General features: G+C 44.6%; 2 protein-coding genes across 4 annotated transcripts in view; one reads left to right on the forward strand and one right to left on the reverse strand.

The window, feature by feature from the left end:
- Positions 1–4,623, forward strand: part of LOC143989616 (uncharacterized) — a 32,494-nt gene extending 27,871 nt beyond the window's left edge. For 2 of the 3 annotated variants that reach the window (XM_077489833.1, XM_077489835.1), the window contains one exon: positions 2,990–4,623. In XM_077489833.1, coding sequence (XP_077345959.1) covers positions 2,990–4,320 — 1,331 coding nt within the window. In that variant the 3' untranslated portion in view covers positions 4,321–4,623. The remainder of the gene's footprint in view (positions 1–2,989) is intronic. The other variant, XM_077489834.1, reaches the window with a different exon arrangement.
- Positions 1–26,715, reverse strand: part of LOC143986870 (uncharacterized) — a 377,747-nt gene that overhangs the window by 167,506 nt on the left and 183,526 nt on the right. Inside the window, exon 18 of the mRNA XM_077485277.1 lies at positions 25,631–26,302. Within this exon, the coding sequence (XP_077341403.1) occupies positions 25,631–26,302 (672 nt within the window). The remainder of the gene's footprint in view (positions 1–25,630; positions 26,303–26,715) is intronic.

Consider the following 26,715-nt stretch of genomic DNA (forward strand, 5'->3'; position numbering starts at 1 on the left):
CTGTTGATACATCACATCCTGCAAAGAACTTCCTGTTCTCTAGATCTCTAAAAACTCTAACTGGTTTATTTACATATCAATGGACAGGAAGGAGAGGGGGAGCCTGGCTTCCCTGAACTTCATATTCTGTCTATTAAACACAAAAAAAATAGCTATGGCTATCCCCTCTGGACTTTATAACATCATATAGGAAACCTCAACATGTCTAAAAACCTTTTGTCCAGGAAAGGGTGGAATAAATGCCATATTGCAAATGGGAGGGAACCCTCCTCGACTCCCCTGGGCAGTCAGACCACTGAAACTCCTGCAAAAAGATGACTCAACCTCGCTAAATGCTGAAACCTGGCCCAAAAGCAGAGAAATTCCACCAGAACCAAAACTCAGCAGAAACAAAATGGCAGTTGCAACAATCGAAAATCAGACCACAACAGCATGGTGGATGAAATCCGGACTACAACGAAATGGCTGACAACAATCGGACCATGACAAAATGGTGGCATTAACACATGAAATGCAGTCGCTGATCCCACCGAAACCAGCACAAAACAAAACTTCTTCACTAGAAAACTGAAATTTCTCCCCTACAAAAACTGACTACACGATTGAGAAACCAAATGAACACTTAACCGTAGACAAAAACTTTAGGCTACAACAGCTAGGGCCCATAGGAGGACTAAAACACAGGCTATCCAACTAAACAACACATCCAAAAACGCCAAAGTTACATACTTAACTCTGGCATCAGCTTCCACAGGAACAAGACCTTGAGAAATACAAACATGCATGATCTTTTCATCGCAAAAAAAGAGGCACTTCCCCATGCTTTTGCCCAGAAACCTGAGACAGTCCACAGGGCGTAGCCCTTTCAACAAACAGCTCCTATTGTAAGTGTTGCCCCAGCAATGCATGGCCGCCCTCCCCCCCCTCAGCCACATGACCACTTGAATATGCGGCAACCATTTAAAAAAAAAAAAAACTTCCTACAAAGTAATTTCAAAACAACTTCAAACCAAACCTAAACAACCTCAAAGTTCATTAAACCATTTGTAGGTGAAAAATATTACATTTATGGGGACATGTGTCTTGTATCAGTTAAAAAATATACACAGCTGATGCAATCTACGTGTTGGTTCCATACATAGGTAATATTCACAATTCATACATTTCTATTTCTCATATACATCACAAACTTATTACACAACGTATAGTTACTTATCAGCCTGCATAGTCATACACAGCATTCACTATAAGTATGTATTAAATGGGACCTATAGAGGATTTAAATATAGGTGCTTCCCCAAATAATAGACCTACTTAGAACGACAAAAAGATAACCTACAATTAAAGTCCTGCCATTATAGAGAAAGAGACAAAAAAAACAAAAGGTTATTTTGCCTACCATACAGCGGACAGAGAAATCAAGATCCCGAACACAGAACAGCCAACAGATCGGCCATGTCCACAGGAAGGTTTCCGCAGCCAATGGTCTTCCACCAACATCACATGACCGTATTACAGCAAAACTGACAGTGGGGGACATCTGACAACAAAAATTAATAAAAATTTCCACAACAATACTCTATGTTGTACATTACATGCTCATGACCCCTGCACTATATACTCTGTCAGGGATATGCAATTAGTGGACCTCCAGCTGTTTGCAGAACTACCAGTCCCATGAGGCATAGCAAGACTCTGACAACTGCAAGCATGACACCCAGAGGCAGAGCGTGACGGGACTTGTAGTTTTGCAAAGCTGGAGGTCCGCTAATTGCATATCCCTGCTCTATGTTGTACATTACATCATTCTGATACTATATAGTCCTATCTGTTGTGTCTTATACAATATGCTATACATTATATAGTCCGGACTTCTACACTTTCCCCTCTACCCACTGATTATATATATATAATTACACACACACACACACACACACACACACACACACACACACACACACACACACACACACACACACACAATATGTATTCTCTTTTGTTACACCCATTTTCTACCAGCTGGACATTTTTATATCTGATAATATGATTGGCGCACAGACTTTTAAATGTTGATGATAATGTGATAACGTCTTCAAAATTTGGAACCTTAAACAGAAAGTGATAATGAGGGAGGAGTCAATAACCCAATGATGGTGGTCTTCAGGATCAGTCCAGTCTTCATCTTGGTTGTTCTCCCCCCCATCCTCACTCTGTGACCTCTGGTGGGGCTCAGCCCCGCTGTTATTCATGACTAAATCATGGACTAAATAAGGAAGGTCAGGACTTCTTGTGTTGGGAAGATGGCAATGAGTGATAGAGGGGGAGGGGACACTCGTCCTATAGTCCCCTCATCACTGTCACTCCTATAAAAGACAGTTCTCGTTGTTTCCTCACTCTCTCACTAAGGTCCATGAATAAAGAAATGATCTGGTAGGAGATCAGAGGACACATTACTAGTTAGGGAAGGAAAGCTATCGCCACTCCAGGAGGTCAGGCCAGTATAGAAGACACAAGTGCTGGCAATTGCATATAGCAATAATTAGGAAGTAGTTCTGGACAGCCGCACTCTGAAGAAATTGCCTTTTTATTCAAAGAGGCACATCACAATCAAATATACATGCCACAGCAGACAGGAACTGACGCGTTTCGCACTAGCAATGCTTATTGAATAAGCACTACTGTTAGTGCAAAACACGTCAGTCCCAACAGTAGTGCTTATTCAATAAGCACTTCTGTTAGTGTGAAACACATCAGTCCCCTGTCTGCTATGGCATGTATCTTTGATTTTGATGTGATTCTTGGAGTAAAAAGGCAATTTCTTCAGAGTGCGGCTGTCCAGAACTACTTACTAATTATTGCCATTTACTAGTTACCTTGAGGGAGGAATTGTAAAAGCCTCAGAGACAAAGCTGCCTGATGTGGGCCGAGTCCTGATTTAGGGGAGCCAATCAGCTCATGTCTAGTAATAATCTTTTTATTTCTATTTTAGTAGATAGACGGGAGATGAGGAAAACCTCAGAGGATTGTCTCACTTTGTCTCCAGACTGTAAAGTAGAAGATGAGGACATCACACAGTATAGTCCAGGAGAAAACCCGACTACCTCAAATGTCCATCCGGCACCACACAGTGTAGATGGACCATCGTATTCCTCTTATCCTGAGGAACCTCAGACTGTGAGGGACGGTGCCGTCCTTCCAACAGAGAAGAGGTTTTCCTGTACTGAGTGTGGGAAGTGCTTCCATTTTGAGTCCAAATTTAATGTGCATAAAAGATCTCACACAGGAGAGAAGCCGTATTCCTGTCCTGAGTGCAGGAAATGTTTTTCACAGAAGTCCGTTCTTTACACACATCAGCGATCTCACACTGGGGAGAAGCCGTATTCCTGTCCTGAGTGTGGGAAATGTTTTTCACAGAAGTCCAATCTTTACAGACATCAGAGATATCACATGGGGGAGAAGCCATATTCCTGTCCTGAGTGTGGAAAATGTTTTTCACAGAAGGCTGATCTTTACATACATCATAGATCTCACACAGGGGAGAAGCCACTTTCCTGTTCAGAGTGCGGGAAATGTTTTGTGCAAAAATCACACCTTGTTACACATCAAAGATTGCACACAGGGGAGAAGCCATATTCCTGTCTTGAGTGTGGGAAAAGTTTTTCACAGAAGTCTCATCTTTACACTCATCAGAGATGTCACACGGGAGAGAAGCCGTATACCTGTCCTGAGTGTGAGAAATGTTTTTCAGACAAGTCCCGTCTTTACACACATCAGAAATGTCACACAGGTGAGAAGCCGTATCCCTGTGCTGAGTGTGGGAAATGTTTTTCACGGAAGTCTCATCTTGACACACATCAGAGATCTCACACGGGGGAGAAGCCGTATTCCTGTCCTGAGTGCGGCATATGTTTTTCACAGAAGCCCCATCTTTACATACATCAGAAATCTCACGCAGGTGAGAAGCCATATTCCTGTGCTGAGTGCGGGAGATGTTTTTCACGGAAGTCTCATCTTTACAGACATCAGAGATCTCACACAGGGGAGAAGCCGTATGCCTGTCCTGAGTGTGGGAAATGTTTTTCAGACAAGTCCAGTCTTTCCATACATCAGAGATCTCACACGGGGGAGAAGCCGTATTCCTGTCCTGAGTGCGAGAAATGTTTTTCAGACAAGTCCAGTCTTTCCAGACATCGGAGATCTCACATGGGGGAGAAGCTGTATTCGTGTCCTGAGTGTGGGAAATGTTTTTCAGACAAGTCCAGTCTTTCCAGACATCAGAGATCTCACATGGGGGAGAAGCCACTTTCCTATCCTGAGTGAGGGAATTGTTCCTCACTGAAGTCCTGTCTTCCTGTACATCAGGGATCCCACACAATCCTTGAGGTGTATTTGTGCCTTGAGTGTGGGAAATTTCTTTTATATGAATGTTGCTGGACATCACAGCTCTCCTGTGGGGAAGAAGCACACCCTGATATACACCTCAGATATACTCCATGGCTGATCTTCATCATGTAAGAAACAGTTGATAAGGAGATCAGAGCTCACCAAAGACATGGATGAAGTGTTGTACCGTGTTGGCCATTGATAGCGGTAGAAAAATAAAAGTGGAGTCATTACCTTTCATTGGCTGAGTTCATTTTGTGGTGTAAGCTTTCACAAACACTTAGAGGTCTATTAAAAAAAAAAAAAATAGTTGAACGAATGTGACCAACATTCACCCGGCTGTGATTTTATTTCATATGAACACTGACTCCATCTAGTGGCCAGAATGTAATTTTTTACTAAATAGACCCCTTATTTTTCTTTGTCAGGCGCATTGTTTCATACTAATACCTGAGATCATACTTATACATTTATGAATACAGTAGACTTTTAATAACACAACTAAGTTAACTACTTCAGCCCCGGAAGAATTTACCCCCCTTCCTGACCAGAGCCCTTTTTGCGATTCGGCACTGGGTCACTTTAACTGACAATTGCGCGGTCATGCGATGTTGTACCCAAACAATATTGATGTCCCTTTTTCCCCACAAATAGAGCTTTCTTTTGGTCGTATTTGATAAACTCTGCGGTTTTTATTTTTTGCGCTATAAACAAAAACGGAGAGACAATTTTGGAAAAAAAACACATTATTTTTTACTTTTTGCTATAACAAATATCCCCCAAAAATGTATAAAAAAATAACTTTTTTCCTCAGTTTAAGCCGATATGTATTCTTCTACATATGTTTGGTAAAAAAGCGTATATTGATTGGTTTGCACAAAAGTTATATCGTCTACAAAATAGGGGATACATTTATAGCATTTTTATTATTATTATTTTTTTACTAGTAAAGGCGGTGATCTGCGATTTTTATCGTGACTGTGACATTATATCAGACAATTTTGACACATTTTTGGGACCATTGGCATGAATACAGCGATCAATGCTATAAAATTGCATTGATTACAGTAAAAAAAAAAGTCACTGGCAGTGAAGGGGTTAACACTAGGGGTCACTGGAAGGGTTAACTGTGTTCCCTGGGAGGTGATTCTAACTGCAGGGGGAGGGGACTGACTGGAGGAAGTGACGGATCGTGGTTCCTAGCTATTAGCAACACACGATCTGTCACTCCTGTCAGAAACAGAACAGGGAAGTGTGTGTTTACACACACACACACTCGTCCCTGTTCTGTCTCTCCTGCTCACAATCGCTTGTGGCCGGCGGTCATCTCGACCGCCGGGCCACGAGCACCAGAACTCCCGCAGGGGAGCCACCCTGCCGCAGTATAACTGTGGTGGTTGGTCGGGAAGCGGTTAAACCAACCATTGATTTAATATGAAAAATACCACATTTGGGCTTTAGATGGCGGTAAGTATAACAGCAAGTGGCAAATGTAGTATTTTCCATTTTAAATCAATGGAAAACATTCAAGCTGCAAATATCCTAATAACATTAATTTTTCCCCTCGTTCACACAGAAGGAATGTACGTGCACTTTCCCTGGGTAAACTGCTATGCAAATATTTTAACATATACCCCTAAATGTCTGGAGACATTTATATAAAGATGGGAAGTATGTAGCAGATAAATGAATAGACCTCCTATCAATGTTATTACCAGGCTGCAGCTAGGGGGAGCTCTAATGTGTAGAGTGCGACCACAGCAGAGTGATCCCATCTAGCTCACATTAACCCTTTCACTGCCAGAGCTGGTTTTGCATTATTTTTGCCACATGGTAAAATCTTGTTAAAAGCAAAATTATAATAAAAAAATTTATTAAATGAAGAAACATGAGGCGTGTGTGTCGGTGCAATGATGACAATCTGCAATATCAAAGATTACTCATCCGTCACACTTTAGAAGCCTTTACAGGTCATCAGTTTAGAGTTCAGGGTCATTATTCACACCATCTGTAGAGATCTGCGTTTTTCTGCACTAGGGAAATGCAGATCTCTGCAAGATACATAGAAAATAATTGTTTTCTATGACTGGTTCACACCGAAATGCGTGTGGGATGTGCAGTGCGGAGTTGTGTGGGATAATGCAGCGTGTCTGCACTTTTCCGCAACCTAAACTGGAGGAAACTGACAGCGCCGATCTGCACTCCATGTAACCGGCAGTGATAGGAGAGCAGAGCCGAGTGTCCCCACAGATAAGAGAGGGCAGCAGGAGGAATCATGGTGGAGAGGAGCATGAAATCAGTGCAGCGAGGAAGGAGGGGGTGCAATTAGAAGAACCAATCTCCCGTGCGTCTCTCCCTGCAGCTGCTAAAAGCTGCTTCTCCTCTCCCTCCTGCTGGCTTTCAATGACTGCAGGGAGAGAAGCCCAGGAGATCGGTTCTTGTAATTGCACCCCCTTTTGCCCCACCACACAGATCACACGCTCCTGTCAACTATTTGATTCTTACTGCTTGCCAGCCCCCCCATGTGCCCCCCCACGCGCTGTCATTTCCCCTCCCGCCGCTGCTGCTAACACACTGGCATGTTTCAGGATGGAGAGTGGGGGAAGGGGCCATTAAATATGTCATTTACCAGCCCCTTCCTTTTCTGAATGAACACATGATGCCACGTACACACGACCAGACTTTTCGACGGACTAGGTCCGACAGTGTTCCCGACAGACTTTCGGCGGAGTTCCGACAGACTTTCCGAACTAATGGACTTGGCCACTCACAATCACACCAAAGTCCGATGGATTCGAACATGATGACGTACGACCAGACTAGAATAAGGAAGTTCATAGCCAGTAGCCAATAGCTGCCCTAGCACCAGTTTTCATCCTTTGGACTAGCATACAGACGAACAGATTTTTTGTCCGGACTCAAGTCCGTCGGAAAGATTTCAAATGTTTTATTTCTAGGTCCTTCTGACTTTTGGGAAAAAAGTCCGCTGGAGCCCATACACGATTGTAACCTAGTCCGTCAAAAAGGCCAGTCATGTGTACGCGGCGTTAGTGATTGGTAATGAACACACACGGTGAATGAACGGTACTGAACACACACATAGTGAGCAATCGGTACCGATCACTTACTCTGTTCATTCTTAACTGAAGCATAGTAAACATTATTTACTATGATTCAATTGATCAGTAGTCTTTATTGGGAGCTACCTGCTCATTCATTCTGCAGTGCAGCTGAGGCTGCAGAGAAATGGATTAAGGAATGTTCTTCTCCTTTCTCCATCTCAGAAGTGAAACATCAAAGGTCTAGGGGTTTAGACCCTTAATATTTAATCACAGTCCCCCCCAAAGGTATTGTAAAAAATAAAAAACTGTAACAAATTAAAAAAAAAAGTGTAAGGGCTCATTTAGAGTTGCAGTTGGGGAGCGACATAAATGTGCAGTTGAACCGCTTTTTTTGCCACCTGCCAAACACCCCTTTTTAAGCTTTAATAGGCAGCGGACAGGGATGTTTACATGCCCTAGCTGAGATGCTTTGCTTTCCACCCATGACATAATTGACCCCATTTGTAGTGATCAGTGGCTGGCAAGCTCAACAAACGTTAAACATGTCGGTTTAAACAGGCAATGAGGAGGCGCTGTACTGCTTCCTTACCACCTCTCAGTAGCCTCTGGAGGGCGATCCAAACACAGATCAGGCTTCACAAATAAGGGAGATGTAGACACATGTCTAAGGGCTCATTCAGACCATCTGCAGAGACCTATAGGACTCTGCAAAACACACAGAAAACAATTGTATTCTATGTGTCTTCTTAACAGCAAAAATGTAGATGTGATGTCCTATAGGGAGCGGTGCGTGATTATGCAGCATGTATGTATTTTTCCTTACAGCACCGTACTGGAAAGCAAACAAAACTCACAGTCCCACTCTGCATGACCCCATGTGACAGGAAGTGGGAGGAAAGCAGGGCGCTGATCTGTGTCTGTAAGAGAAGTCTGGTTAACAGATGCGCATAGGCATGCAGGCGCCGTCACACCAGTGTGTGCACAAGGAATAACATGTATTTGTATCGTGAGTGCGCATGCGGACATGTGCACATACTGGGGCCAGTCAGCCTATTTAAACTGAGCAATGACACATACACATTGCTGAGTAGTCTTTCAGCTTGTTCCTGTTAACCTGTGCCTTGATCTGTTCCAGTTTCCTGTGTTTGACCCGGCTTCACCTGTACCTTCCCTTGGACCTCTGCCTGCCTACCTGTGATCCCGGCTTGTGCTTGACTCTGCTCCTGCACCTCGCTGTCCGACTGTGTATCGAACATGGCCTGTATCCTGTCTTAGCTTCTGCCTCACGTTCCTGTATCTGCTCTTCCCGGCTGTTGATGACCCCCTGGCTTGCGTTCCAACCATGCTTCTGCCTGCTGATCCAGTGACACAGAGTTCCAGTTCTCAGTGTCTGTCTGGTGATCTTCAACCATCGGGTTGCTGCCGAGGCCCAGCCGGTGCCACCTGTCATCTCTACCAGGGGCGTTGGACAGGAGGCGCAAGAGAAGCCCTCTCTACAGTTCGATCTCCACCAGGTACATGACAGTGGTGGCGCTGACAGACATTGGTGAGGCTGCATCTGACAGGCACTGGTGAGGCTGCGTCTGACAGACACTGGTGGGGCTGCATCTCACAGACACTGGTGGAGCTGCATCTCACAGACGTTGGTGAGGCTGCATCTGATGGGCACTGGTGAGGCTGCATCTGACGGGCATTGGTAGGCTGCATCTCACAGACACTGGTGAGGCTTTATCTGATGGGCACTGGTAGGCTGCATCAGTGTCTGTCAGATGCAGCTCCACCAGTATCTTTCAGATGCAGCCTCACCAGTGCCCGTTAGATGCAGCCTACCAGTGCCTATCACATGCAGCCTGATCAGTGCCTGTCAGATGCAGCCCCACCAGTGCCCGTCAGATAAAGCCTCACCAGTTCCCGTCAGAGAAAGCATCACCAGTGTCTGTCAGATGCAGCCCCACCAGTGTCCGTCAGATGCAGCCTCACCAGTTCCCATCAGATAAAGCCTCACCAGTGTCCATCAGATAAAGCCTCACCAGTGTCTGTGAGATACAGCCTCACCAGTTGCGTCAGATGCAGCCTACCAGTGCCCGTCACATGCAGCCTGACCAGTGCCGGTCACATGCAGCCTGACCAGTGCCCGTCAGATGCAGCCTCACCAGTGTCTGCCAGATGCAGCCAACCAGTGCCCAGATCAGAGCGGCGATCTCCCACTGTGTCATGGAGCAGGATTCGAATATCCCAGCTGCAGTAAATATGTCCCATCTCCTGTGATCACGTCACACTGATTCAATGTCCCGGCATTGGATCAGTGTGCTGTCTCTCACACGAGGTGGGATATTGTTACCGCGTCCGCCTGAACATTTCAGCTCCATGACACACAGAAATCGCTGCTGGATGTGCGATACCCGGGAATGGAACCCGCCCCCTTTTCAGTGCCAATATCGGCAACTTTCCTTCTTTTGGCCAATGCCAAATACGTTTCAGTGGCAGAAATATCGGTGCACCACTAACTATAATAGGATGTGGATGTGAGGGTGGTAATATGAGGGTTACACCTACCTTCCTCCTGACCTGCAATGTAAGGGGCTCTATGCTCCATACAACTGACCCCTGCACTCCATCATTGTGTTGGCTGCATATTGTAATGAGTGGCTATTGGCTGCATATGTAGTGTAATGATTGCCCTTTGTAGGCCATGTATGGTCAGGCTGGTGAAGAGGTCCTAATATGCGCTCCTACTCCCACCCAGATTCCATAACCATTTATAGCCCAGAATAACTTAATACATCCTCTATATCATCATATATATCCAAGCTCATACAAAACGTTATAATCATCAATAACAATATCAATATATCATCAATGATATAAAAATGCATAAAACTGAAGGATCAAAAACAAAATAACTCAATGGCAATATTCAGTCCAGCTGGAACAATTGTATTCAGCTAAAAAAAAATCTATTTTAATTCCCATCTGGTCATCTTTTTTTCCACTCCGGGTTCACCATCTCATCCCTCCAAAATCCAGTTCCTTTCAGACTCCTATGGTGAGACTCATCATAGTGTCTCTGGAGGGGCGCTGATCATTTCCATATAAAATCTTACAGAAATCTTCCCTAATCCTAACCTTTATTATCATTTCATTCTCCCCATCTACAATGTCTGGAACCGGCATTGTAATACATGGGGTTAATCTAAGTTTCCACACTATATATGTGTGTATCACCATCTGCTGGAGATAAAAGACTAGACATGTGCAGAGTGAAATATTTCGTTTCGGAATTTCGTTTTCGTCAGAAAAATAAATTTATTTAGTTACTCCCGAAATTCGTTTTTATTTATTTTGTTTTTTGTTCAAAAATTGCACTCGTCCAACAATTCACATGAATTACGGTCGAATCTGTCTTTGAAGGCTTATGGTGTCTGTCGAATGTATAAAGAAGATTAGACGGAGCTGCTAAACTCTATATAGCCTATAGGCGGAGCATTTGACTCCGGAAATGTACGATTGCAGCGTCGTACAGTTTCGATGCTCCATCGAATATTATTATAAACGTGTGTGTTTTTCGTTGCTTTGTCAAATCTCCATCGTTCATGTTGAATGAATGGTCTAAGTCTCACAGTGTCAGGTGTCAGATAGTGAGTGAATGATAATAACGAATATGGCGGCAACCCATTGTGAGAGCGACATGGAGGCATTGGAGGACGTTCCTGGGCCATCTACAAGTGTTTCTGTATATATATATATATATATATATATTATATACTCGTTCAAACTGGTGATAGCGATCACTGATCAGACAGGTAACAAGATTCTATAATAATAAATCCCCCCCCCCCCCCACAACACAGGTAGCCTCTGAGGCTATCACAACAACACTAGCAGCAACACTAGTATCACTATAAGGTTCTCACACTAACACAATAGCCGGAGATTATTAGGAAAAAGCTAAGTTGAACTGTAGCTTGCTTCACTATTGTTCTGCTGCTGTGCTTATGCTTAATAATAATTTGGGTTCTCTGACAAGTGACAATTCAAACTGACCAGCTAAGATTGACTGTCTTCTGAAATGATTCAGTGTGTCTCTCTCTGCTAGCAATCATAAGTGAAAGTAAGTTGGCTGTACGTGTGTACTTAGTTCTAGCTATTTTACTGCTCCTCCTCTTTGGTTACAATCAGTCAATAACATTCATCATCATCATTATTTTTATTTTACTTCCCCCACCCAATTCCAGAATCTTTTCTCTCTGTCGAATCTTTTCTCTCTATGTCAAATCTTTTCTCTATATAATCTTGGACTAATAGAGTAAGGTTAGGCACATGCGACCACAGGTTCAATAGACACAGATTGTTATTGTCAGTCACGTCGAATCTCCTATGCTATATCGAACTGTTGTAACAACGAAAAGGAAAATAAAGCAGTTATTTATGTCGGATCTTTTGTTTTTCGGATTCTGTGCTTTTCGTTATCGTTTGTCAAAATGAAAATACATGAAATTCGGACGAAAATGCATTCGGACTAAAACAAATGCACGTGTCTATAAAAGACGTCACAGTGACTATGGAGGAAGAGGACGGACATGACAGGGGGTTACTGGATGTAAATAGAAAAAAAGCTCTTATTATCTAGTCAGCTGCCATTTCCAGCAATGTCTCCCCTCTACTTCCTCCTGACTCACTTGGAATTTCCTGTCTGTATCTGACATCACTTCCGGTCTGTACCTGACATCACTTCCTCTCTGTACCTGACATCACTTCCTGTCTGTACCATACATCACATCCTTTCTGTCTCCTATTGGAGACTTCCTGTTTGAGTAGAAGTGAAATGACCATCTTGTGGAGCTTAGAGTTACTGCAGCCCTGAGAAATATATAATACTCTCTGGGTTCCATCACCAGGCACTGCAATTATTGCAGACTGTGGTGATCTCCTTTCTGACAGTGAAAGTGTAACTTTAACGTAAGCAGAGAGGCAGCGGGAGTGTGTGATCAGGTAAGTACTACCACTGACCACCAATGCTGGGCTGGGGTTACACTTTATTCTCACTGACACCAAGAATGGGGCTTATTTTATCTCACTGACACCAAGAATGGGGCTTATTTTATCTCACTGACACCAACAAAGGGATTTTTTTATCTCACTGACACCAACAATGGAGCTTATTTTATCTCACTGACACCAACGATGGGGCTTATTTTATCTCGCTGACACCAACAATGGGACTTATTTTATCTCGCTGACACCAACAATGGGACTTATTTTATCTCACTGACACCAACAATGGAGCTTATTTTATCTCACTGACACCAACAATGGGACTTATGTTATTCCACTGAGGCCAACAATGATGCTGATTTTATCTCAATGAAACCAATATTGGATGTCAAGTAGGGATGAGCCGAACACCCCTCGGTTCGGTTCGCACCAGAACTTTCGAACGGACCCCAAATTCGTACGGACGTTAGAACCCTATTGAAGTCTATGGGACTCGAACGTTCGAAATTAAAAGTGCTAATTTTAACGGCTAATATGCAAGATACTGTCCTAAAAAGGGTTTGGGGACCTGGCTCCTGCCCCAGGGGACATGGGTCAATGCCTAAAATGTTTTTAAAAATGGCCGTTTTGGCGGGAGCACTGATTTTAATGACGATTAAAATGGAAAAAAAAGTGAAATATTCCTTTAAATATGGTGCCTGGGGGGTGTCTGTAGTATGCCCGTGAAGTGCCACGTGTTTCCCGTGTTTAGAACAGTCCCTGCACATAATGACATTTAACGGAAATAACATCATTTAAAGCTGCTTGCGGTTTTAATGTTATATCTGGTTCCTGCAATATGGTTGAAAATCATTGAGAAAAATGGCATGGGTAGCCCTCCCTGCCCATTACCAGCCCCTTTGGGTCTTGTACGCATATTAAGGGGAACCCCATACCCATATTAAAAAAAGGAAATGCGCGTGGCCCCCAGGCCCTATATACTCAGAACAGCAGTATACAGGCGGTGCAAACAAGACAGGGACTGTGTAGGTTTGTTGTGTTAAGATGAATCTGTTTGTAATTTTCAACTGGTACATTTTTAAAGTGTAGCTCCAGTCAAAAAAACTATTTTTAAGCTTTTTGGAAAACATAGGGAAGGGTTATCACCCCTGTCTAATTTGTTTTGTCGTCCATCTTTTTTCATCTCACTTGCTGTTGTCTGTTTCCGTTTGCAAGTAGGAGATGTTTGTAAGTTGGATGTTTGAAAGTAGGGGCCTGCCCTATATGCTCTGCAGAAATGGTGGAACAAGGTGTTGGTTTTGCCACAACATTGTAAGCCCTGAAAGTGACTCTTGGTGGGTGCTGGAGCGCCCTGCTGTGAACGATTATATCAAGAATTGTAATTACATGCCATTGTTGAACAGTGGTAGAAAAATTGACCTTTGGTGGTTGTGGTGCTGGTGCCACAACACTATAAGTCCTCACCGTTACTCTGGGTGGGCACAGGAAGGGGCCCTCCTGTGAAATATTATATCAAGAATTGTAATTTTAAACAGGGGCAGAAAAATTGGCAGAAAAATTGGGCCTACTTGGGCCACGACACTGCAACCTCTCCCATATACTCTTGTTTTATTGCAGGAATTAGCCCTGCTGCAAAGCATTGCATCAAAAATTGTAATTAAACGCCCCTGTTAAACAGGGGCAGAAAAATTGGGCTGATGGAATCACCCAGAACCAGAAATGTTCTTCCAACATATCGGCGGAGGAGGAAGAGGATAGACAATCAACATAACAGGACAGTCACTCAGCATCAGCATAGGCAGTCTTGAAGGGATGTGATATTTAAAAAAAAAAATATTCGGTTACATCAGCTTCAGGTGCTTGGTAGCTGTGGGTTATCCAAGACTGATTCATCTTGATGAAGGTCAGTCGATCAACTGATTCGGTGGACAGGCACACCCTGTGATCGGTAACAAAGCCACCAGCAGCACTGAAGGTGCGTTCCGAAAGAACGCTGGATGCAGGACAGGCCAGTAGCTCAATTGCATACTGTGCAAGCTCTGGCCAGTGATCCATCCTCAAGACCCAGTAAGCCATAGGATTTTCGATGGGAAAGGTGTCCAAGTCTGACCTTGCCCCTAGGTATTCCTGCACCATGTAAATCAGATGCTGGCGATGGTTGCTGGAACCGATCATACCTTGGGGCTGCGGACTAAAAAATTGTCTGAAAGCATCAGTCAGACGGCCACCTTCTCCACCGCTCCTTCTGACCGATGCCTCAGCAACACGTTGTCCAGGACCAGGAGTTTGTAACCTCCCAGTCTCTGGGAACGCGTTGCACAGACCTTTCTGCAAGGCCTCCCGGAGATGTCTCATCCTCTGCTCCCTCTGCGATGGCAAGATAAGGTCGGCAACCTTACCCTTGTACCGTGGATCAAGGAGAGTGGTCAGCCAGTAATGGTTCCTCTCCTTGATCCGAAGAATACAAGGATCCTTCCACAGGCTTTGCAGGATCAGGGAGGCCATGCAGCATAGGTTAGCTGAGGCATTCGGTCCGGAGTCCTCTGGGTCACTGAGGACAACATGATCCGCAAGCTACCTCCTCCTAGCCACGTACAAGTCCACGTGTTTCTTGGGACTGTAAATCATCCCTACAAGACTGCTGATGCTGAGTGCCAGCCTCCACCTCCATGCTGACACAATCATCCTCCTCCTCCTCCTCATCCTCTTCCTGTGTGATGGGTGGCACAGCAGGAACACTGTCTGGATAAAGGGGGCCTTGAGAGGCAAGGAAGTCCTCCTCTTCCTGCCTCTGTTCTGCCTCAAGTGCCCTGTCCATTATTCCACGCAGCGTATGCTCCAAGAGGTGGACAAGAGGTACAGTGTCACTGATGCATGCACTGTCACTGCTCACCATCCTTGTGGCCTCCTCAAACGGTGACAGGACAGTGCATGCATCCCTGATCATGCCCCACTGGTGTGGTGAGAGAAAAAACGAGCTCCCCTGACCCTGTCCTGGTGCCATAGTCGCACAGGTACTCATTGATGGCCCTCTGCTCCGTGTGCAGCCGCTGCAGCATGGCCAATGTTGAGTTCCACCTGGTGGGCATGTCACATATAAGGCGGTTCTTGGGCAGGTTCAACTCCTTTTGGAGCTCACCCAGCCGAGCACAGGTATTAAATGATCGCCGGAAATGCACACAGACTTTCCTGGCCTGCTTCAGGACATCCTGTAAGCCCGGGTATGTAAAATAAATAAATTGCGGCGCTACCTAAAAAATTAATACACTATAATAAAATAGCAAAATATAAGGTGCAAAAGTGAATCCACCTCACTAAAGTGACAAATGTGCAATAATGAACCATAAAATATGTTGCATCTAATATAGAATAAAATTGATAATATATGTGCATAAAAAAATCATGCGTGAAATAATTTCAAAGTCCAAAATGTAGAATAAGCACTAATGTGCAAAAAATGCAATAATAGATAGTGATCCTCAAATAAAGTCCATGCAAATGATTGGTGACCATATAACAAAGTCCATGCAAAAAATATATAAAGTGACTTCCAATGTGTGATTGTCCACCATAGAACTTCAGTGCCAAGCTTGTGCACCACCAGTTTCCCCCAGCCTCTCACCTCAAATACATAGCATAAAGGCACTGTATATAACCAGATGCTATTCCATCCTTATCCGTCCAGCCTCAATGACATACCACTGTACATATACGGTTAATCCTTCCCCAGTTTCTTCAGATAGATCCAATTACAGTTGGTGGTACATAAAGCATAGAAGAAAGACAAGGGGGGGCTCTCATGTGTAGTATCCAAAAACAATAATTTTAATAGATAAAAATCCTCACTTACATAAAAGCAGATGACAGCAAATTCGTAACACAACCCGGACTTCCGGTCTCGGCCGCGACCGGAAGTGATGAGTGTAACACCTAAGCTCCTTGCGGCCGAGACCGGAAGTCCGGGTTGTGTTACGAATTTGCTGTCATCTGCTTTTATGTAAGTGAGGATTTTTATCTATTAAAATTATTGTTTTTGGATACTACACATGAGAGCCCCCCCTTGTCTTTCTTCTATGCTTTATGTACCACCAACTGTAATTGGATCTATCTGAAGAAACTGGGGAAGGATTAACCGTATATGTACAGTGGTATGTCATTGAGGCTGGACGGATAAGGATGGAATAGCATCTGGTTATATACAGTGCCTTTATGCTATGTATTTGAGGTGAGAGGCTGGGGGAAACTGGTGGTGCACAAGCTTGGCACTGAAGTTCTATGGTGGACAGTCACACATTGGAAGTCACTTTATATATTTTTTGCATGGACTTTGTTATATGGTCACCAATCATTTGCATGGACTTTATTTGAGGATCACTATCTATTATTGCATTTTTTGCACATTAGTGCTTATTCTACATTTTGGACTTTGAAATTATTTCACGCATGTTTTTTTTATGCACATATATTATCAATTTTATTCTATATTAGATGCAACATATTTTATGGTTCATTATTGCACATTTGTCACTTTAGTGAGGTGGATTCACTTTTGCACCTTATATTTTGCTATTTTATTATAGTGTATTAATTTTTTAGGTAGCGCCGCAATTTATTTATTTTACATACTATTCCTTTGGTGTTAGAGATCACTATTTTTTTGCTGGCTGCTTCCACACATTTATATATATTTTTTAGACATTTTTACACATTTATTAATAGTCAGGTGGAGCGCATTAGCACCTTTCATTTACATCTGTAAGCCCGGGTAGCTGCCCAAGAACCGCTGCACCACCAGGTTTAGGACGTGAGCTACACAGGGCACATGGGTCAGTTGTCCCTGTCGGAGGGTGGAGAGGAGGTTGGTGCCATTGTCGCAAACCACCATTCCTGGCTTAAGCTGGCGTGGCGTCAACCACCTCTCGGCCTGCCCCTGCAGAGCTGACAAAACATCCGCCCCAGTGTGGCTCCTGTCCCCCAAACAAACCAGCGCAAGCACGGCATGGCATAGTTTTGCCTGCGTACTTGCGTAGCCCCTGGAATGCCTACGGAGCACCGCTGGTTCTGAGGACAGAGCACTGGAAGAGGCCATGGAGGAAGAAGAAGAGGAGGGGGTGGAGGAGAGAGGTGTGTCACAACCAATAGTAGCATTTTGGAGGCGTGGTGGCGGAACAACCTCCAACACTACTGCACCTTGTCCTGCATCCTTCCCAGCTGCCAGAAGAGTGACCCAATGGGCCGTGAAAGACAGGTAATGTCCCTGTCCATGCCTGCTGGACCATGAGTCAGCGGTAATATGCACCTTACCGCTGACCACCCTGTCCAGCGAGGCAAGGACATTGCCTTCCACATGTCGGTAGAGAGCCAGAATCGCCTTCCGTGAGAAAAAGTGGCGTTTGGGGACCTGCCACTGAGGAACCGCACATTGTACAAACTCACGGAAGGGGGCCGAGTCTACCAACTGAAAAGGCAGCAGTTGAAGTGCTAGCAATTTAGCCAAGCTAGCATTCAACCGCTGGGCATGTCGATGGCTGGGAGTGAACTTCTTTCGCCGGTCCAGCAGCTGGGGCAGGGACATTTGCCTGCTATAATCGGACGTGGGTGTACTGCTAGCAGAATGCCCGGAAGCACTTGGCTGTGACACACCTAATTCTACACCTTCATTCCTCTCAGAGCAGGTTTCGGAGAGGACTGAAGGTCTAGTGGGGTTGGAGATGCCAGCTGATGAGGAGCAAGGAGAGGTCCACTTTGTTCTTTGGTGTGGGTCTTTGAGGTACGCTTGCCAACGAGCTGCATGGCAGGTCCACATATGTCTGATGTTTTGGCCACGCAAGATACGCTTGAGACATATGTTGCAAATAGCAGCGGTGCGATCTGATGCACTCGTCTCAAAAAAGGCCCACACCAAAGAACTTTTAGAATAACGCGCAGAGGCAGCGCCCTGCACAGGCGGAGCTCTGCGGTGTGATTCAGTCGGTGTGCTGCCCCTAAGCTGGCCCCCGGAGGGCATCCTGCCTCGTTGGACAGGTGCCTCCTCCTCCTCTCTCCTACCAGGCACCCACGTGAAGTCAGTGCCCTCATCATCCCCTCCCTCTTCATCGCTGTAGCAAACCTGGCAGTATGCTGCAGCTTGTGGAACATGACTGCCAGATTGCTGTCCTTCTTGAGCATCCCCTCTCTGCATTCACGCTACTGCCTTCCTCTAGCTGAGTGTCATCATCAGAGCCTACAAAACACTGGGCATCCTCCTGGAGCATGTACCCAACACTGTGCTCAAAGAGTTCAGGAGACTCCTCAGGAGGACGTGGTAGGTCTAGGGAAGGAGTCACTGATGATGACATTGAGACGAGGGAAGACGATGCGTTGGCAGCTGCTTTGCTAGTACCCTGAGACTGGGTGAGAGAGGATGAGGAGGATGAAGAGGGCTTGGTCATCCACTCTACCAAGTCGTTGGCATGTTGCGGCTCAACATGTCCAGCTGCCGAAAAGAAGGACAAGCGTGTCCCATGGCCACGTGCTGATGACAATGCACCGCGTCCACAACCAGCACTGCTTGCCCTCTTTTATCGGCTCGCACCTGTCTGCCTCTCCTTGCTGGCCTTCCAGACATGGTAATGGCCTGAAGGGAGTTGGGTAAAACAGCAAGGGTAGATACAGGTGTATATTGTGCTGGAGGCACAAAACACCCACTAACTCCTGCAGATGCCTTTATTATAGAATACCAGAGATAAAGGGGTATATACAGATGTATACTGTGCTGTGCTGGAGGCACACACAACTTCCAATAACTCCTGCAGATAGCTCAAATAGAGAAGAGCTATGTAGGTGGATATTGCGGTGTGTACTGGGTACAGAGCACGCAGACAGCACGCACAAGCTCCTAACACTACTGACTGTAAGCTCTATTATAAAACATAGATCACTAGCTATATAGGTGAGGTGAATATAGCGGTGTATACTGCGGTCAGGGCACACAGACAACAACCACTACAGAAGAGCAAGATCGAAAATCGGCCGATAACGATCGGTGTATACTGTGTTGAAGGTACACAGAACACCCACTAACTGCTTCAGACGCCAACACACTACACAAGGCCGCCGCGCTGGTGGCCTTATATAGTGTGGGGCGTGTACTACACAGCCTGAGCTATGATTGGCCATAGGCATCCTGCCTGTGGCCAATCATGGCTCTCCTCGCTGCTGGCGCTGTGATTGGCCAAGCATGCGGGGTCACAGTGCATGCTTGGCCAATCATGAGCCAGCAATGCACTGCGCCATTGCAGTGCATTGTGGGCCGTGAGCGCCACATGAATTTGTCACGAACGGCCCATAACGTTCGGAATTCGCTGAACGGGCGAACAGCCAATGTTCGAGTCGAACGTATGTTCGACTCGAACACGAAGCTCATCCCTAATGTCAAGAAAACCATGCCCACTGTGATTTGCAAAATGAAGTGAGATCTTGGATTGGCAGAGGAGAAATGAGAGGAGAGCTTTCTCTAGGAATATAAAACCAGCTACTTACAGCCTGCAATACTGCTGACCACCACTGGAGGGAGAAACTCCCTTTATCTGGCTGGGCACACAGACAGGCAGATACAAATCTTCCATACAATCTGATACAATCTAAGTAGTGTGGAGCAGACAAGTGATCCCCACACACTTCAGAGGATCCCCCAAGCGATCCTCCAATCTAGAATCTTGGTGTGATGACTTCTTCCGCTGCCCCCCACCCCCTCACACAGGATTTAGGGCAAATTGTATGAAGTGTGTGATGTGAGTGGTGTGCCAGGCAGTGATACACACACACACATACAGATTCCTGTCTGCCAGATACAATCACTTCCACACAGACAATAATCTACATTAGGGAGGAGCTCCGAGTCTGAACAGAAGATTGGATGAACACTGGCTCCTCCCATATTCTTCTCACATGCAATGTTTACGGCATTTAGTGCAGATGAATGTGATGGCTTCTGGCTGTCACTAGTTTGTAGGGAAGCTCCTCCTTTGCAACCACTGACTTCATCCCAGCCATTCCCTTACATGGCCACGTAGGCAAATGGGTGGGGCATAGATTATGGCATCATTGTCTGGATATGACCTTATCTGGGCAATGATTTCACTACTATCCACGCCCCTTCCTTTATATAGCTGATGACGGCCCAGGGCACTATCAGTCAGCGAGGTTTACCATCAGAGATCGCTCCTGTGTGGCCGATTATTGGGGAATCAATGGGCAGTTGGCATCGGGATTGACAATGGTTTTACAATGAGAGAATTTTTGGGGGATTTTATTTAAAAAAAGATACATTGAGGGTGTTTATTTCATTTTATTGTGAATGAGTAGGAGTGCTATGTACTATGCACCCCAAATGTATTCATGTAGGGGGGGTGATATCTGGACACTTCAAGTCCCCCTGCCCCCCCCCCCCCCCAATCACCAGGCCAGTGTTCTGGGGATGAGGCCCTTGTTCTTATCAACATGGGAACAAAGTGCTTTACAATGAGGGGTCCCCCCTGGGAAGGCAACCCGTGTTGAGGGCACATGGCCAGTATGGTTCAGGAGAAGGGGGGAGCTTCATGCTTGTCCCTTTCCTGGTCAGTAGGCTGAATGTTTGGATTACGGATCTGGTATGGATTTTCTGGGAAGGTGGCACACACTTTTTCTGTGTAAGGCCCTCCTTTAATATCCATCTTAAGCCCCATACACACTATCAGTTTTTCTGCTGAGTTTTTCCTTCAGGTTTACCAAAACCATATAATATGAGGTCAAACCTTAGGAATTTCAATTTGTATGCAATCAGACAGGCCCTTCTACTACATGGTTTTGGGAAATCTGAAGGAAAAAGTCAGCAGAAAATCTGATAGTGTGTATGGGGCTTTAGACTCAGAGGGTCTGGTATGTAATTTGCTGGGCTCTATACATTTTGTCATTCTTGCTCTAGGACGGGCTGCAGAAAAAGTGACATTTACAAAGAAAAATGCATCCGTTTAAATTGCCAGAAATTATATTACAATACCGGCTTGTTTTTTTAAACATACAGACCCTCCATAAGTTCCCCAAATACATAGAAGAATCTCGGGGGGGGGGGGGTCTGTGTGCTGTTTTGGCAATTTTTAGTGTATGAGTATGATCTCAGGTATTACTATAAAGTCATGTCTGGTGAAGGAAACTAAGGGGTCTACTTATAGAAAATTCATGAGATGAATGTGACAAACATTCATCCAGAAGAATTCATTCATGGAAGCATTTGGGTGGCTAAGCGAATGTTTCCACACACCCCCGGTAAAGTGCCCCCCGATACATGCCCACTATGTATCCCAGGCTCCCCCTTGTGTGTAAACACACAAATCCCTGTGCTGTCAGAGGAGAGGAGACATGTTGTTTGTTCCTACTATGTGGGAACAGCAACATGTCTCCTCTCCTACTCAATCCTATCCTCATACAGTTAGAACACACTGAGGGAACACACAATTAACTTCTTGATCACCACTAGTTTTAACCCCTTCCCTACCAGTGTCATTTACACAGTAATCAGAGCATTTTTATAACACTGATCACTGTATAACTGTCAATGGTCCCAAAAAGTGTCCAATGTATCCATCGCAATACCGCTAAAAATCGCAGATCACCGCCATTACTAGTAAAAAATAATGGCATAAATCTTTCCCATAGTTTGTAGACACAATAAATTTTTGCGCAAATCAATCAATATACGCTTATTGCAATTTTGTTTACCAAACATATGTAGCAGAATATGGTGATGAAATACCACCAAAAGAACGCTCTATTTATGGGGAAAAAAACAACGCAAATTTTGTTTGGGTACAGAGCAGAATGACCGTGCAATTGTCAGCTAAAATAACAAAGTGCCAAATTGTAAAAAATGCTCTGGTCAGGAAGGGGGTAAAATCTTCCAGGGATGAAGGGGTTAGAGAGAACCTGTCAACAAAAAAAAATCATCAAATAGGGGACTTTTTGTCCTCCATGTCAGTGTTTCTCAAACTTTTTTCAGTCAAGGCACCCTCCAAAATTATGGAAAGTCTTGAGGAGCCCCAATCTAAAATGTAAAAAAACTTTTCTAAGCCCTTGTACACATGGTCGGAGATTCCGACGGAATGTGTCCTATCAGACCGTTTTGTCGGATATTCCGACTGTGTGTGGTCTGCATCGGACTGTTTCCGTCGGAATATCCGACGGACCAAGTTTTCTAACTTGCCGGTAAAATTTTCCGACAAAATGCTCCTATCGGTCATACTCCGATCATGTGTAGCCTACTCCGACAGACAAAGTGCCACGCATGCTCAGATCAAATTCCTAGACCAAAGCTATTGGCTACTAGCCTGAACGTAGTCCCGTCGTAACGAAATAACGTCATCACGTTATGTACAATCGGATTTTCCGACAATTTAGTCCGACCGTGTGTATGCAACATCACTTCCGGAATTAATCCGTCGGAATTACTCTGACGGATTTGGTTGTCGGAATCTCCGACCGTGTGTACAAGGGCTAATAGTTCTACATAATGCAAAAACACCAACACACGTAGGACACCCAACATTATAGGTGATTTATTCTTCCAAAGCAAATACTCTTTTGCAAACTCGTATTGACTAGTTTTCCAATTTTTCTCTTCTCCCTCAGTGTTTCTCCATCACTTAGCTTATGAGACCCCAAAGCTGATGGAGAGGGGCAGGGGAGAGTCACACAAGGATGATATTCAGGCAACTGACATCCTCCTTATAAACTCATGATGTCATTGGTCGTTAGGAGGTTGGAAGCTAGAAGGTTGTAATGGTGTACAATGAAAACCTGAGGTTTTGTGTAACTAAAAGGCTTCATCCACCCTCCGGATTGTATATCATTTTGGGGCAATTTTTAGGCATTTTGCCAAGGCATCCCTGAAGAAATCTCAAGGTACCCTGGTTGAAAAAGGCTGCTCTATTTAATGAAAAATATATATATTTTTTCAATTGTACAAAATTAAATTTAAACCCAGGCACATAACCCCACCAAAAAGAAATCGGAGGCCCTGCCCCTACATATACACATGTACAAACATAAACTCACAGATTGGGGCACTTACACCTGGCCAGAATGAGAGCAATAATTCTAGAACCAGACCTCCTCTGTAACTAAACTGATGACCTATAGGGGCTTTTAAAGCATTGCCTACAGAAAATATAGGGTACTGAAGTTTGTCACAATTTCACGGGAGCAAACAAATTAAAAATTTGATATGTTGGGTATCTATTTACTGGGTGCAATATCAGCTTTTATATTTTACAAAAAAAATGGGTAATTTATTGTGTTTTTGTGCCCCCTAAAATTAACTTTACAAAAATTTGTGTGTTTTTACAGAAAGTTTGTGGTTCCTAGACATTTGCAATAGTATCGTGTGACATAAAAAATTGGAACTACCACTATTTTATTCTCTAGGGTGTCTGCTTTCAGAAGATATAATGTTTTGAGGGTTTTATAGAATTTTCAGGCCTGAAATTATTATTTTTTACTCCTTCCTGCCTGGTCTATAGCAGAATGATGGCCAGGCGGGGGTTCCATTATCCTGACTGGATGTCATATGATGCCCACTAAAATAAGCCACCTAGGCACATGGCGATAGGTGGTGTGGTGTGTCGCTCTGACATGCCGCATCTCCAATCTTGATGAAGAGTCTACGTCATAGGCTCTTTGTTATCAGCTGTGTCCAATTAAAGCTAATCACATCGTAACCAGGAAGTGCTGGTTATCGGCTTTCCTTTATTCATGCTGACAAGGGGCGAGTAGAGGAGAGCCGATCAGTGGCTCTCCTGACAGGGGCAGATCTGCACTAATATTCAGCATTGCTTATCAGTACAGTCCAATCAGCAACGATCACCAGCGATGATTTCAAAGCAGTACCCATCAGGTATGCTAATCAGTGTCCATCAGTAATGCCTGTCGGTACCTCCTCATCAGTGAAGAAGAAAACGTACTTATTTACAACATTTTATAACAGAAACAAAGAAAAAAAATTCTCTTTTTTTATTTGTAGCACAAAAATAACAACCCCAGTGATGGTTAAATACCACCAAAAGAAATCTCTATTTGTGGGGAAAAAACATACAAATTTCATATGGGTACGGTGTTGCATGACCGGACAATCGTCATTCAAAATGTGAGAGCAATGAAAGCTGAAAATTGGCCTGGGCAGGAAGATGGTGAAAGTGTCCCGTATTGAAGGGGTTAAACAGGTGGTCACAAGACGTATCTGGCAGTGAAAGGGTTAAAGGATAAGTCCACCTTCGGGTACATGTTCCTGCAGTGGCTCAGCGATCCGAGCCCTTTGTGTGACAGCAGTGTGGCGAGAAGTTCCCCGTATCGGCTGTCACTTTGTAAAAAGAGCGTGGCCGTGCCTTCATTCACAGAGTTCTTTCCTTTGCTGATGTCGGCTTGTAGTTTTCAATGAACTCCCACACCGTTGCTGAGCTCTCTGGCAGATGAGGAAAAGGAGACTGTCATAAGGAACAAGGAGATTGTCATAAAGGACAAGGAGATTGAGACCCCGATTTAGTCCCTTGGACAAGTCATTTTTTCAAACAAATGTCCACAGATGTATATCAGGGTGTGCTTCTTTCCCACATGAGAGCTGTGATGTCCAGCAACATTCATATAGAACATATTTCCCGCACTCAAGGCACTAATACACCTCAAGGGTTGTGTGGGATCCCTGATGTTCAGGAAGACAAATCTTCAGTGAGAAACAATTCTCTCACTCAGGACAGGAAAGTGGCTTCTCCCCCGCGTGAGATCTCTGATGCCTGGAAAGACTGAATATCTGTGAAAAACATTTCCCACACTCATGGCATGAATGCGGCTTCTCCCCCGTGTGAGATCTCTGATGTTTGTAAAGACTGGACTTCTCTGAAAAACATTTCCTGCACTCAGGACAGCAATATGGCTTCTCCCCTGTGTGAGATCTCTGATGTCTGGAAAGATGGGACTTCTGTGAAAAACATTTCCCACACACGGGACAGGAAAGTGGCTTCTCCCCTGTGTGAGATCTCTGATGTGTGTTAAGGCTGGACTTCTGTGAAAAACATTTCCCACACTCAGGACAGGAAAGTGGCTTCTCCCCCGTGTGAGATCTCTGATGTGTGTTAAGACTGGACTTCTGTGAAAAACATTTCCCACACTCAGGACAGCAATACGGCTTCTCCCCTGTGTGAGATCTCTGATGTGTGGAAAGACTGGCCTTCTGTGAAAAACATTTCCCGCATTCAGGACAGGAATACGGCTTCTCCCCAGTGTGAGACATCTGATGTTTGTAAAGACTGGACTTCTCTGAAAAACATTTCCCGCACTCAGGACAGGAATATGGCTTCTCCCTGGTGTGAGATCTCTGATGTGTATAAAAACCTGACTTCACTGAAAAACATTTCCCACACTCAGGACAGGAATATGGCTTCTCTCCCGTGTGAGATCTCTGATGTGTGGAAAGACTGGACTTCTGTGAAAAACATGTCCCGCATTCAAGACAGGAATATGGCTTCTCACCTGTGTGAGATCTCTGATGTGTGTGAAGATGGGACTTCACTGAAAAACATTTCCTGCACTCAGGACAGGAATACGGCTTCTCCCCCGTGTGAGATCGCTGATGTATGACAAGATCTGATTTTTGAATAAAGCATTTGCCGCACTCAAGGCAGGAATGAGGTTTCTCCCCCGTGTGAGATCTTTTATGCACATTAAGATGTGATTTAGAATGGAAACATTTCCCGCACTCAGGACAGGAATGCGGCTTCTCACCTGTGTGGGATCTTTTATGCCTAATAAACTTGGATTTATAATGGAAACACTTCCCGCACTCAGTACAGGAAAATCTCTTATCTGTTGGAAGGATGGCACCATCCCTCACAGTCTGAGGTTCCTCAGGATAAGAGGAATACGATGGCCCATCTACACTGTGTGGTGCCGGATGGACATTTGAGGTAGTCGGGTTTTCTCCTGGACTATACTGTGTGATGTCCTCATCTTCTACTTTACAGTCTGAAGACAAAGTGAGACAATCCTCTGAGGTTTTCCTCATCTCCAGTCCATCTACCAAAATAGAAATAAAAAGATTATTACTAGACATGAGCAGATTGGTTCCCCTAAACCAGGACTCCTCCCACATCAGGCAGCTTTGTCTCTGAGGATCTTACAATTCCCCCCTCGAGGTAACTAGTAAATGGGCACTCTGTAGGGCAGCAACTAATGATTATTTTCATAATTGATTAGTTGGCCGATATTGTTT

The sequence above is a fragment of the Lithobates pipiens genome, unplaced genomic scaffold, assembly GCF_037356315.1.
Source record: "Lithobates pipiens isolate NorthernLeopardFrog02 unplaced genomic scaffold, aLitPip1_a1.2 Scaffold_18, whole genome shotgun sequence".
NCBI classification, from domain to species: domain Eukaryota; kingdom Metazoa; phylum Chordata; class Amphibia; order Anura; family Ranidae; genus Lithobates; species Lithobates pipiens.